Source organism: Prosopis cineraria, unplaced genomic scaffold (genome assembly GCF_029017545.1).
Source record: "Prosopis cineraria cultivar Desert tree isolate PC_DT_omini unplaced genomic scaffold, ASM2901754v1 PC496, whole genome shotgun sequence".
Taxonomy (NCBI): Eukaryota; Viridiplantae; Streptophyta; class Magnoliopsida; order Fabales; family Fabaceae; genus Prosopis; species Prosopis cineraria.
The window spans coordinates 17,329-31,450 of NW_026555821.1; the positions used below are offsets into that span (position 1 = coordinate 17,329).

Consider the following 14,122-nt stretch of genomic DNA (forward strand, 5'->3'; position numbering starts at 1 on the left):
TGATGGCTCTGGAAATTGATATGGCCAATACGATTATCAATAAAGCTCCTCTGAGCATTAAAGCAATGGCAGCATCCATGTGATAGCTTCCAGGAGATAATATGCTTTGGCTTCTGATTAATTCCGTAGAAAGAGAAAACAAAAGTTGGTGTTACAGGTAAAAATTAAAATTGGTATAGGCATTACGTATGCCAATGGTTAACTCTCGTTAATGGATCGATTAGATGGATGAAGCAAGTGGGATGAGAAAAGAGAAGAATTAAGGGATAGGAATAACATGGTAGAAGCTCACAAGGTGTCAAAAATGGCAGCTTCGAGACTTGCAGGACTTCGTCTTCAATTCAAACAAGTTCTTCAGATTCAGAGATTAACAAATGCCTCTCACACATCTTTGCTCATCAGTCTCATCTCCTCTTTAATTTATTCCAAAACCTTTATCCTCTTTCAGACGACCCAATGACCTCCTAAGTAATTCTCTTTTAGAAAGTGGGACTCTAGTGTGAAAGATGAAAAGAGCAGCTGAATTATAGGACTTAACAGTACAGAAAAGGATATGAAAACCTTTTCTTTTATAAGGACGTTTCCAGACATGATCTTATAGATTTAGCGTTCTTGATACGCACCAAACCATAATAATAAAGAAAAGGTCCGATGACCAAAATATTTAGACCAAAATATTCTCTTTACTATATTTACACCATATAGTAAATATAGTTGTCGGATCTCGTGTTTACATAACTTCATGTTTCATTACAAGATCTACGAGTGAAAGAAGGGTAAAACGAGCCATGTAATGATACTGTCAAATCAGCTTACACTTCTTCACAAGCACTTGAGTGGAATGATACTGATAGTGTATGGTCTAAAGTCTGGAAACTTCCAATGGCTCAAAGGGTAAGAGCTTTTGTATGGCTCATCCTAAAAGGGAAACTTCTTACAAAGGTGAGATTTAAAAGGAAAATGGCTCATGATCAAAGATGTTCAATTTGCAATGCCACGGTTGAGAACATTAATCATGTTTTCAAGGAATGCTATTTTGCAGCACCAGTTTGGAAGAAAATACTACCCACTGATATGTGTATGGACTTCTATGGATGCGGTATTAGTTCTTGACTCACCAAATGTCTTTACAATCCTCGGTTAGAAGTCTCCTGAGAGATAGGCATAAGCATCACCTGCTGGAAGCTGTGGGGCATCAAGAATAGAAGACTCTTTACTAAGGAAGTCTTCATTCTTGACACTGTTCTGTCCCAACTCAGGGCAATAGTCAATCATACTTCTACATCCTTCTCCACTTTTAGAACTTTGATGTAATGTTTGTGTTTTTTTGGCCTTTTGTTTGGTGTATTGGTTGAACAGTTCCCTTTCGAGTTAATGATATTTTCCATTTCATGCCCAAAAAAAAAAAAAGAATAAGATCTATTGCTTTAAGGGACACATCAAATGTACAAATTTGAAAATGAATCATACACAAGAAAATTCAAACTGGCCAAAACCACATGAATAATCTCTCTAGCAACTCGTAATTCCATAATTATCGCGAGAGCGTTAAAGCCTGAATCATATTCATTTACATACTTGAATCATCCATGTACACTCTGTTTAGCTTTTACTGCTGAAAATGACCTGTAGCTATAACAGGTTTAAAAAGGGGGCATTTGGATTGAGAAAAAATTGACTTGGAGGAATAGATTGTTTAGATATAATTCAACACTATCCCTTCTTTCTTCAATCCATGCAAAAACTTGACAGTCTCTTGGCGATGTTGCTGGTGGATGTTTGAATCATCCTTATCCTTCACTTTGCTCGACCTCTCGTGCCTGTTTAGTTTTTGGTTTCTACTTCTGCGGTATCTGCCTGAGACGGGGAAAATGAGAAAGACATATCATCCTCTCAGACATCAAAATCTTGTTCCATCATAGGCAAAACCCAGAAATGGCAAGTTTGAGAAAAGTTGCGTGAAAATTAGAAAGAGAAAAAAAAAAAATCTCATTCTAACAATGCCACTAATCGCCTTCAGATCACCAAATTAATGCATGACCACTTTCTACACCAGAGTTAAGAACTCGAGGATAGCAATTTTCAGAAGGGGTTGGAGTCTCATCCCTATTGAACAAGTAAACAACTAAACCAAAAATCTAGAATGTATCATCTAGAGATTCTTTAATATATACTTTAGTAACATTCAGATAAAATGTTCAAAACGATAGATTGTATGACTCTACAGATGCAAACATTGAAGGGAAAAGGGATTGAAGGAAACTACTACCGGATACTGGAATATTACCTTGAGAATAACGAACACAAAAAATTTCAACTCCATACCAGAAAGGGAATGATGGTCACGAACATCTTCTAAACTGAATCTTCTCACCATTTCAACTGAGAAGTAATGCTTTTCTCAACAGGGTGATATTCTGTGTGCATGTGTTTCCTAGCTTTTTCAGACCCAGGCTGCTCAAGCCACTTGTTATATAAACTTTTCACAATAGGATTATCAAAGGGATCTGCCACCAAAACCTAGCAAATGGCCAAATAATAATTTAAAATCTTCCACAGAAATACAGTTATATTATCAACTACAAGACTTTTAATATCTGAAGTTTCCTTCTATAAGAATGATAATTGATACAACAACAACAATAACAACAACAAACCTTCTCTCACTACGTGGGGTTGGCTACATAGATTATATGACGCTAATGTGCCCTAATAAGAATGATAATTGATAAAATAAAAAAAAAAAGAACAAAAATTCCAGAAGGATAAGAATGACAAATGTAACAAGAATCTGAACCATTAATATACATGCTCAGATGCAGATGCAGACAGCACACACAAATACACGTGCGAGCGCATGCGCGCGCATATCTACCAAGCAAAATGAGTGCAACCATGAAATACTGGCCGGTCAGGTTAAACTTACATTTTCCATGTATGCAATTTCCAATAACTGACTCAATTCTTTTGGAGATTGTCCTGGCTTTGGTTTGATTTGACCTCCACCATTCAAGCAACCTGGTTCAATTCATTATAGCATATAGTCAATATATATTCAATTTACTGGCCTCACTGAAAGCAACAGCACATCAGTTGAAGGAAATGGAATTTCCAGTAAAAGAGGGACCACGACCTGAAGGGCATGCCATGATCTCCAGGAAATGGTAATCACATTTCCCACTTTTAACTTTTCTAACAATATTTTGCAAGTTTCTAAAACCATAACATAGAGCAAATTTCAACACTGTTCTCCCCTCCACCTGCATAGACAATAAGACATAATACTTTATTAATATATTGAACCAGAGAAATAAACTGTAGCTTAAAAAAAAACCTGTAGAGACTGTTTAACAACTGTGACATCAAGAACACTGTGGCTAAGGTACAGGATAATATCAGGTTACCAAAGCAAAACTGTGTCAAGGATAACTAATGGATGCTGAAAATACTTGAATATTTTTTCCTGGATAATATTTGGCACTTCCATAACCAGACATTTCTAGATGTTGGGCTCAAACAACAACCTTACGAGAAGCAAGACACATATTTATGAATAAGTTTACAAGAACATGCCTCCAGAGTAACTTCCTGGAAATCTGAATTCCTAATATTTTTGAAGTTCAGAGGGCCATCAATTTGTCTTCCAAATAATGTTTTTGCTGCATATCGGAAAATATTTTCTGCATAACCTCCAGAGCTTCCACAGACCCCATAAAGGTATCCATCATCATTAATATTTGTCAGCCTGCAAGAAGCAGCAAGTATATAAATACCAATTTTTACAATTGGCAAATACAGAAAATTAACTAACTAAAACATATGGTTCATACAGTCTATCCAATGAGGACTCTTCCAAACTTCTGAAATCAACTTCTTTTAACTGTAAGATTGGATCACTAAAGGTATTAATACTAGATAAGAAGAGCTAAAAGGGAAAAACATAATAGAATAAGAACATAGAAACTTCTAACCTGAAGCAATTCCAAAACCTCTCCAGTTGTCAATACCGAATCTACCTCTGGAATTCTATTAAATTCACTCCAGTCCCCCTTTCCATGGGACTCCAAGTCAAAAACAAAGTCATCCCTAGCAGCCTCCAGCTTTTTATCATAACAAGGCATCACAGTAACATGGCAAACTTCCTCAGCTCTGCCAGACAATTAACCAAACTTATTATGAAGCAGATAATTAAAAAAAAAAAAAATTCGCCTAACATTTCGAACTTACAAAAGAAGCATTGATCAAAGACATGGAGGATTTCCAAAACTTAACAGTAGATGAACAAAATATTCCAATAATATTGTAACTCAAACCCACAGGGACAGCAAATTTATAATTTAAATGGACAGCCTACCTAAATCCCATACCCTGGCACACATGGTGCTTTATGATAGCTCCAACTGTTTGCTGAGGACTCTTAACTGAAGAAATGTAAGGTAGAACAAAGGATCCAAGCTGCTTTTCAGCATAGCATATCCAACCTATAAAAAGATGACTGTGTTAATTAAAACTGGTCAGCAATTTCTTCACCCTAATTCTTGACCCCTTACCCTAATCTATCCTACATATTGCAAGGCTACTTTAAGCTCCCTCAACCCCCCTTCCTCCCTCTCTCTGTGCGTATGTGATACTCCAAAACACTAACAACTGAATAGATAAATCATGTGTCTTTGAGGAACTCAGTAGTCCATACCACACCATGAAACCACAATTGAGTTTCCTATTGGATTATGAAAATTTTAAAATTATCATAACATTTCCTGAACACTTTTCTAACGTGTTCGAACACATGATGAATATATCTTAAGCACATTACATGTATTTGTTAATATTTAGAAACATTTCTCTAACTTTTTATACACATGACATGGTCTTGAAATTACATGAATGTTTCCCATAATATGGATTTTGCTATGTCGTCATGAATGTTGAATGTTGTGTCAAGCACCTAAGTGTGTACCTCATAGAAGCAATATATCTGACATTTTGCACATATTGATATATAAATATAGATATATATACCTGGGCATGCTGATGCAATCATTGGTAGGCCCAACTTAGAACTTTCATCGTCAACCAATTGGTCCTGTTTATACCTTGAGATAAACTCATCACAAGATTCAACAAGCGTTAGGTCTCTACTGCAACTTGTATCAAAAATTGCCTTCACTCCCAAGGATTTAAAAAATCTTGTCAGCTTTTTGAAAACCTGAAACATCAAAACTTTCACTTGTAAGCTAATGGGGAAAGAGAAGAAGAATGATGGATTTCAGTCAAATATATTCCAAATTTAATAATGATGACAAAAGGCAATATCCTATAAGTCACCTGAAGTGGAGAAATGCCAAAATGAACAGCCAGTGAGGCCCTGGACTGGGGAGAGAGAGACACGATCACAGCCTTTCCTTTATTAATATTGGATAGAAACTCATCCAAACTCTGTTTTTCCAACATAACCGTCTCTGCCGATGTGACGCACCCACTGCATTGTCAAAAAATTTATTAAACTTCCTGTTAGAACCTGTACTATAAACAATTACCAAGCTTTAAGAAAGCTTCCTTTATGTCAATCTTATCAGATTTTTGCAACTTGAAATGAAGAAATTTCACCATTTTGATTCCTATTACCCAATAGAGATCTTAATACTATCAATTTTATAAGGATTCAAACATAAGACTTTGATTTGAAAACCAAAAAGTATTTGACTAAAATCCCTCCCTCATAACAGGATATTTATAAGGGAAAATATCATTAAAGGACCACTAAGAATATTTAATATCAATGAAGGACCAAAAGATTTTGAAATATCACTGCAAAACCAAGGCACTAATTTGAAAATAATTTTAGCTAGGAAAAGACCATAATACTCCTACCTTTCTTTTTTAATTGACAAGAAGTTATTCATTAATTAACAAGTACTTATTCACATTTAACAAGAAACCATTTGCTTATTGACAAGTTCAATAACATAAAAGAGCTTGGTTATGGGAAAGGACATGTGTAGATCATATTTTAACAAGAAACCATTCATTAGTTAATAAGTACCCATTAGTATTTAACAAGAAATCATTCACTAATTGATAAGTTCAAGAGTTTGAAAGAACTTGATTGTGGGAAGAGATAAGTGTAAATTATGTTTCAACAAGTAACTATTCGTTAATTAACAAATACCCATTCATATTTAACAAGAAGTCATTCACTAATTGACAAATTTAAGAATATGAAAGAACTTGGTTGTTGGAAGGAACAAATGTAAATCATATTTCAACAAGTAGCCATTTGTTAATTAACAAGCAACCATTCGCATTTAACAAAAAACCATTTGCTAGTTGATAAGTTTTAGAAAAGGGAAAAAAAAAAGTAGGGGCATCATAGTCTTTTCCCATCAAAAATTATTTTCAAATCAATCCTATAATCTTGTAATGATATTTCAGAATCTTTTTGTTCTTGTTTGATGTTAATTTGTCTCAATGGTCCTTGAATGATATTTTCTCTATTTATAATTAGCTCTCATAGAATTGTCTAATAAATTTATCCTTGCATATCCCTCACAAATAATAATCTTGTATCAATATACCATCTATGAAACTTATAGTCGATCTTCTCTCAATCTATATAATAATACTGACGAAGCTGACCATAAAAAGTATGCAATGTGTCTTTACATTGTTAATTTCATTTATACTTATGAGACCAAATCAAGAAATACCAATACGTGGAAAACCAAATTTACTTAACAATTATATGATGGCAAAATTGACAACTACTCTTTCCGTGCAGGACTAAATTGACAAGATAATTTTATCATGAATCAATTTAAGAAGCATCCCATTTGTAAGGAATCTACAACCTTCGCCCACGGGATTAAGCACAGGCAAAATTGGACACATCACAGTTGACACAAGAAATTAGCATTCAACAATCCAACAAGGCAACAACTTCGTTCATTGGAAAAATTCCAATAAAATAAAACCTATGGAAAAACCATTAAATAGCTCATGGATGGATTCGAATTCAAATTATACATCTTCCAGCAATTCATATGAAGCAGAGAAAGAGCATTATGACTCACCTGCATGCTAAGCAGTCCTTGAGAGAAATCTTAACAGGTTCTGGCAGTGATTGCTTTTTGGCGGTCGAAACCTTCAGTGGCGTTTACATGGAACAAGTCAAATTAACAATTTTGAATAACATACTGTAAATGCAAAAGAAAAATTACATACCATCACACATGGATAGCATATTCTTTTCATAGCTTTGGGGGATGAAAAAAATGACATCAATTTCATAAGCAAGCCTAGCGAAATGGCCAGCATAACTTCATCTAGTTTTCAATGAAACATTGAAACCAAAACCAAATACCTCGGCTTTGTCGGGCCTCGTAGTGTTAGACTTTAACCCCTTAAGAGAGACTATGCATGCCTGAGATGGCGCTATGAAATCATTGAGATCTCCAATCCGAAGAGCCGGCGAGAATTTTTGTGACATCTCCCACTCTTTCCCTTGTCGTCCAATCAACAATCAATTCAATTCAGCGATTAGTACCAAAGCCAGACTAGAAGTAGAAATAACTGAGAAGTTAGGGTTTTAGGGGGAATCAGGACAACCTCCAGGAGGTTTGGCGGGAGTAAAACAGGTGTCAGGTCAAAGACGGCTAGTGATTGTTTCCAGAAGCTCTTTCTAGAGGAAGAATTTTGGAACAAAGACTCAAATCCCTCACAATAATTCTATTTACTCTAAATTGTATGAAATATACAAATTATTAATTATTTCAAGAAGATTTACTCCCTTCATCTTTATATATAAAATATTTTTTAAAATTTTATTTTATTTTTAAATATAAATATTTTTAACTAATTAAATAATTTTATTATTGTATTAAAAATAAAATAGATCATTAATTATATATTTTTTTCTATTGCTATCATGATATTAATTATAATATTATTAATAATAAAATTAAAAAATTATTATGTTTTTATATAAATTTAAATAAATAATAAATATTTATTAATATGCGGGATTTAATTAAAAACACTTTGTATATCGGAACGATGGGAGTATTTTCTTAAAGTTTACATGTAATATGGTTGTAGACAATCAAATGATGATAAATAAATATTAGAAAAAACATAAATTTAATAGAAATTTAAAAAATAAAAAATAAAAGTGTAAAGATCTAAATATTAAAAATACATACGACTTATAACAGAATACAAGTAAAATGTGAAGATTAAAGTTATATTTTTCCTAAATATTAATATATTAAAAAAATTAATAATAAAAAATTATTATAAATAAATAATTTATGAAAAATTTACATGTTTTGATTAAATGTATAAGTTTTTTTAATTGAAAATAAATTTTCGTTCAATTACGAAAATGCCTCATCTTGATGCATTCGATGATGAAAGTGCCAAATGCGCCTGCATGTAGAATTGACTGCCCATCCTCATTGTTGCTTGTTGGATCATCAAATCATTCATCGCCGACACACCCGCGTGGTTCACATCCAGGTCTAGCTCCTTCAATGCTGCCATCAACCATCCTGCTGGGTGGTTCTTCCTGCTGCACTGAATTCGAATCATCGCATCCCAACCGATAACCTTCACGTCGATATCAAAATCAATGATCTTGCCTGTATGGTGATTGGACGACTTCGGTTCTTTATCCGCTGGAGGTGGCGCAGAGCCCTTGTTTTGGGCTACCTCGAGCTCCTTCTTGACAGAACCCAATTGGTTCTACAATTCATTCTTGTCTGATTCTAGTCTCTGAAGCTTCGGCTTGAGTCAGTGCATCACCCAGAAGGGATGCTTGATGCCTTTATCCATCTTTGAAATGTTTGGAACCACAGCACGAATCGCATAGAACCGTTGATTGAGCTTCTCTCTCCTCTACCTTTCAGCTTCAACATGATTCAGAGTCTCCTCTCTGCCATTTTTCGGATTTTCGTCCTCTCTTCCGAGGTTTTCTCTCTGGTTCAACTGCTTCACTGTCTACCTCCTTAATCACAGAGGCTTCAAGATCGGAATGATCAGAATCACCGGTGATATTTTGACAATCATAATTATTTGTGGAAAATTCTATTATTTTTTACTCTAAGTCATGCCTGTCAATATTCTTAAGTTGAGAATACTGTATTTTGTTGTAGTGACCCCCGCCACTGGTCTTCATAGTTGAAGAGTGCAAGAAAGCATGAAGGTGACCTCCTCTTCTTCTCCTCAGCATTGAGTTGAGATTGACCTGAAAGGAAATTCCCATTTCCATCATAAGGGGGCAGAGTTTGAAGAAGGTGGCAGCGATGGCAGAGGTCCGAGAAACTTTGTTGGCGGTTGTACATGAGTTATTATAAAAAAAAAAAAAAAAAAGATAAGAATATTTTCGTAATTACACAAAAACCTATTTACACTTGAGAAACTTAATGACTTAGTAGCAATTTATATATTTCATAAGATTTTAAGATAATTAAAATCATTGTGAGGCACCTCTCAATTATTCTGTATTGGCCTTGGTTATATAAAATATAAATATAAATAAATCATGTTATATAATATAATATTATATTCTTTCTTGTTTTTTATATAATTATCTGATAAGAATGTATTCAAATATTGTTTTGTTTAATTAAATGTAGTTCTTTCAAATGCATTTTTTGTATTTACACAAACTCAAACTTGAGATCTTATATTTAAACAATGGCAAAGCTAAGATCTTATATCAGGAGTGCAATGTATTTTTTTTAAATTAGAAACTTAAAAATAAGAACTTAAAACTTTAATTACATATTTTATAATTATCCTCTACTTGATTTTTTTTGTTTGTAATAAGTATATAAGAAATTTACAATCAATGTTATCGAAAAGTATTTGTTAGATATAGCCATGCTAAATTATTCTTTCAATGGTGCCACTCATTTTCCAGATCTTTGGAACAAAAAATAAAGGGGATTTTTCAACCATTAATCATTTAATTGTAATTGCAATATGTAAAATCATTTTGCCAACTTTAGAAAAAAAAAACAAACTAGTAGATAAATATGTCTTTTAAATTAAATATTATTATGAATATCATTAATAGAAGTCTCAAATTGATTATGTCATTGAATTAGTTAAAATATATATCAAGAATGATCTAGATTTAAAAGGGGTGAAAAATCTTACAACTAAAGTGGCCAAAATGAGTTTGTATTCCTCTTTTGATTAATTTTATAAAATATGGACGGTTTAAATTCTCATCAAATGATGAGCATGGTGGTGCTCATTAAGTGATTAGCACCGAAACCGAATGCACGTTTAAGCAATATAGTCCTTTCACTATGACCAATGCATGGTCTCTTTTTTCTTATCATAATAAAGATTTTTAACTTTTCAGGTGCATAAAAAAAAATTGACGGTTCACAAATGGCATCCTCCTAAATAGGATTTTGTTAGATTAGATGTGAATGGTTCTACCAAGAATGATGGCTTGCCACTAGTGACAATCAAGTTAGCAAAGATATTGGTAATTGGGTCTTTGGTTTCTGCTGCAACCTTGAAAAATAACCCCTTGTCCCCTGGCTTTAGCAATAGTTATGGGAATAGATAGAGGACTTGAACTCTGCTAGTCAAGAGTTTAAAGAACATTGAAGTTTGCTTTGATTGTAGGGAAGCAATCAACCTTCTATAACATCCATTTCATATTATTTATAATGTCTATAATGTAATTAATAAGGATTGGAGGTAGTCATTACTAACTTTGTTTGTAGAATGTAGTCTCTAATGCTCATTCTTTGACAAGGAAAGCTCACACTATTGAGAGCCCCTTTTGCATTGGATCATTCTTCACTTTGTTTATTTGGAGGAAAAGAATGATGACTGATTTGGCTCTCCCTCTAAAACTTTGACTTGTTTGTTTTATTCATTTATTAAATAAAAAAAATTATTGATGGTTACATCAACTTTTCTCATAATTCTTGAGGAATAGAATTAGGAATAAAAACATTACTGCTATTTTTTTTTAAATCCTCATAATCAAAATCAAAACCTAACATCCTAACAATGCAACGAAACAACCATGGTTTATAATTACCTTTTAATGTGTAAAGGAGTTTTGGGGTTTTAGAAAAAATTACTTAAGAGGTCTGATACATTACTTCTTTTGGTTCTTATTATAAGATATTCTTAAAAAGATTCCTTAATTCTAAATATAGGACAGATGGAGGATCATTTATTATTTTTTTTCAATTTTAACTCTATTATAATTTAATTTTGATAGAGATAAAGTGTAAAAAAATTTTCACTTTAAAATATATTAAATGAGTTAACTGTCATTTTTTTGTTTCAATTATATATAGGGTATAAGAGAACATTTTAAGGCATCTTTCGTGCCCTACGGTTGTGTGAGTGCTAGCGCGCGTTGTTTGTTTTGTCTTTTTTATGTTTGGGATGTTTTGTCTTCCTTATCAACGTGGGGTTTAGGATCTCCCACCTCTCGGTGGAGGACCTAAGTATGCAAAAACTTTTTCCCACTCTGATTTTTTTCCTCACATGCAAATAATATCGTTTAAACCTATTCTCTCCCCTTCCTTCCAGAGAACAATCAAGAGTATGGATATCAAATTCATTGAATCCTACATCTATACCTCAAATGATGAATTCAGGTATACTTCCTTTTTATCCTCAAATTGCATGGGATTATGGAATCAGGACTTTAGTTCATGATGATATAGATTATGTGACTAGAAGTCTAAAACATTAATTTTATATACTTGGAATCATTAACCAAAACCTTGATCCTTTTTTGGCTATCTCCTTCTATTTTTGTTGTTTCAGAGAATAGAAGATAGAAACTGTATCTTCCTTCGATAAAACCGTACTATCACTAACCAAAATAAGGAGACCCATACTTTAATATATTATTGATATTAGCACAAATCTCCATTGATCTCCAAAACTAATTACCATCTTATCAATTTTGAAGAAATGTTAAGAGTTGGAAGAGCTAGAAAACTATATAGATCCATGATCAAATTCTTAACCTCTTAACCTGTATTTTTGGCCCTTGTTATGAGCACCATATAATCAAAATAAAGAGAAAATAGAAATACAAGAGAGGACCATCGTACTAATGCTAACCACTAAAGCACTAACTATCCCTTCTCCAACTTGCTTGCAAAACTTTCCAAAAATGTTGCACACTCTCATCTACTGTAACTCTGCTTGTCCCTCCCTCGTAAATGCTGCAGATTTAACTACAACCACCCTGGTTACCACCATCGCATATGCAATTATCTACATAAAAAATAACACTAATATAGTTAAAAAAACTCATAAATGTTGCAATAACTGCACAGAGGCCACAAATTTATTATAGCCAAAGGGCATTTATTATCACAATTCTAGGATGGCGTTGACTTTTTGTCTTTTGTAACAGTGTCATAATTGGTTTATTCCCCTAGAAACACAATCAAATATTGCATTGGAAGTTAATTAGACTCCACTTTTATGATGGGTTTCCCTTAGTAGTTTGAAATGGATCTCTAACTCATTCTTGGTCAAGGCATTATCAAGTTAATAGGCTGTACTTAAATGCGGTGTTATAGACAATGGGTTGGAATTTGAGATGTGAACCTCAGGTAAATTCATGGTATCAATGTAGTGTAAAAAATACATAGGTCTAGTCTCACTAACGGGGTTAAATCTAATAGAATAAGCTATTATTTCATAACATAAAAAATCAAGGTTTCAATCCCTATTAGAAGAGATATTTACATTTAATGGCTTGTGTGCCTCGAACATAAATACTTCCAATAGAAAGACAACTATACACAGTAAAAGAAGATAGAGAGGTCTCATGGAATTACCTGATCACAAGAGAAAATGAGCCAAGTTAAGTGCTTCCTGAGGAGCACATTTCCTCTGATAATACTCATAACACAACACAATCCTTGGATAAAAGAGTAGACAGTAGCCAACACATTAGCCACCACTAAGAACTTGTAAAACAAAATTCAAAATCAGGATATACATATTTGAGACAGAAATAAGGAGAACAATATTGTATAATAGTGATGATGATCAAGAGCTTACATTAAGGACTTCACGTCTATGAATTCAGATTTCTTGTCAACAAAGAAGACTTGTTTGATCTGAGTGTCAATACCCATAAGAAGAGCTACAAGAATTCTTAGACACAAAATCATAAACCTCAGTACCAACTCAGTGATTTTGATGCTCCTATCTAATTCTAATGTGTTTGTGCTATGAAACACTAGGATAGTCCCAGGACTTACACCACCACCTTCTTTCAGTTGCCTCATTTTTTGCCCTCCCAAAAATTATAAGAACGATGACAGAACCCAACTAGAAGAGAGAACTGTAAGTGATAGAATTGAACACCCACCACGAGCTCCATCTCTCACCCTTGTCTATACAGATAAGTTAAATTAAAATAATAATATTATGAACTGATGTTAAATCAATCATAAATGCAAATATAAATTTGTAAAGAGTGAACAATTAGGGGACCAAAAATCTTGTAAAGAAATGTATATCCTGTATGTTTATATATTTATGTTAAATTAGTTTAATATATACCAATAATTTTTATATGTCTAGGTTACAATAATATATAAAGCTAAAGCTCATCTGGTGTGCTGTTTAATACTATCTCCATTTTTTATAATAAGGATATATCAACAACTTTATTTAGTTAAATTAAGAGATTCAGTTAAAATAATTTAATACTTTTAAAACAAAGAATATTTAAGGGAAGTTAATGCTTTAAATAATTGATTCTATATCAAGGATCACAAAGAAGAGTCTTACAATAAGGAGTAGAGAAAGTATGATGTAAATCAGGGTTAAAGTATATTTTTACTTAAATATATTCTTGAAAGAGCTAGCTACAAGCATTTTCAAGAAAATTAAGAAACAATGTATTGCACTTAATTTTTCAACATTAGCATCACATTGTCCTTTTTTAATTAATTATTAATAATATATTAATATTTTTAATGCAGGTTATGAAACTATTTAACCCACCTTTGATTTAAATGTGCGATTTAAAATGAACTATATTTATTTCTCATAAATAATGTAAATCTTTTTGAAGATTTGATGTGTGTTGATAATAATGAACAAC

The 14,122-nt window shown here is 32.9% G+C and overlaps 1 protein-coding gene and 1 pseudogene across 3 annotated transcripts; both read right to left on the minus strand.

Annotated features, from left to right (window-relative positions):
• Positions 1 to 1,486: 1,486 nt before the first annotated feature.
• On the minus strand, positions 1,487 to 7,669 carry LOC129297322 (protein NAR1-like). Of its 3 annotated transcripts, none has more exons than XR_008590181.1 (12): positions 7,364 to 7,669; positions 7,074 to 7,144; positions 5,329 to 5,482; positions 5,023 to 5,209; positions 4,355 to 4,481; positions 3,972 to 4,149; positions 3,831 to 3,880; positions 3,574 to 3,745; positions 3,134 to 3,260; positions 2,927 to 3,018; positions 2,288 to 2,520; positions 1,487 to 1,857 (listed from the first exon to the last, which is right to left on the minus strand). XR_008590181.1 is itself a non-coding variant. In XM_054935668.1 (12 exons), exons 1-11 carry the CDS (start codon positions 7,487 to 7,489, stop codon positions 2,371 to 2,373), a joined length of 1,434 nt encoding a protein of 477 aa, XP_054791643.1. In that variant the 5' UTR covers positions 7,490 to 7,669; the 3' UTR covers positions 1,487 to 1,857; positions 2,326 to 2,370. The 3 variants fall into 3 exon arrangements, 2 of the variants coding, with proteins under 2 accessions (XP_054791643.1, XP_054791642.1); XM_054935668.1 differs by having other exon boundaries at positions 2,326 to 2,520; XM_054935667.1 differs by having other exon boundaries at positions 1,487 to 2,520.
• Positions 7,670 to 8,388: 719 nt separating this feature from the next.
• On the minus strand, positions 8,389 to 9,341 carry LOC129297320 (transcription factor MYC2-like; annotated as a pseudogene).
• Positions 9,342 to 14,122: the final 4,781 nt, after the last annotated feature.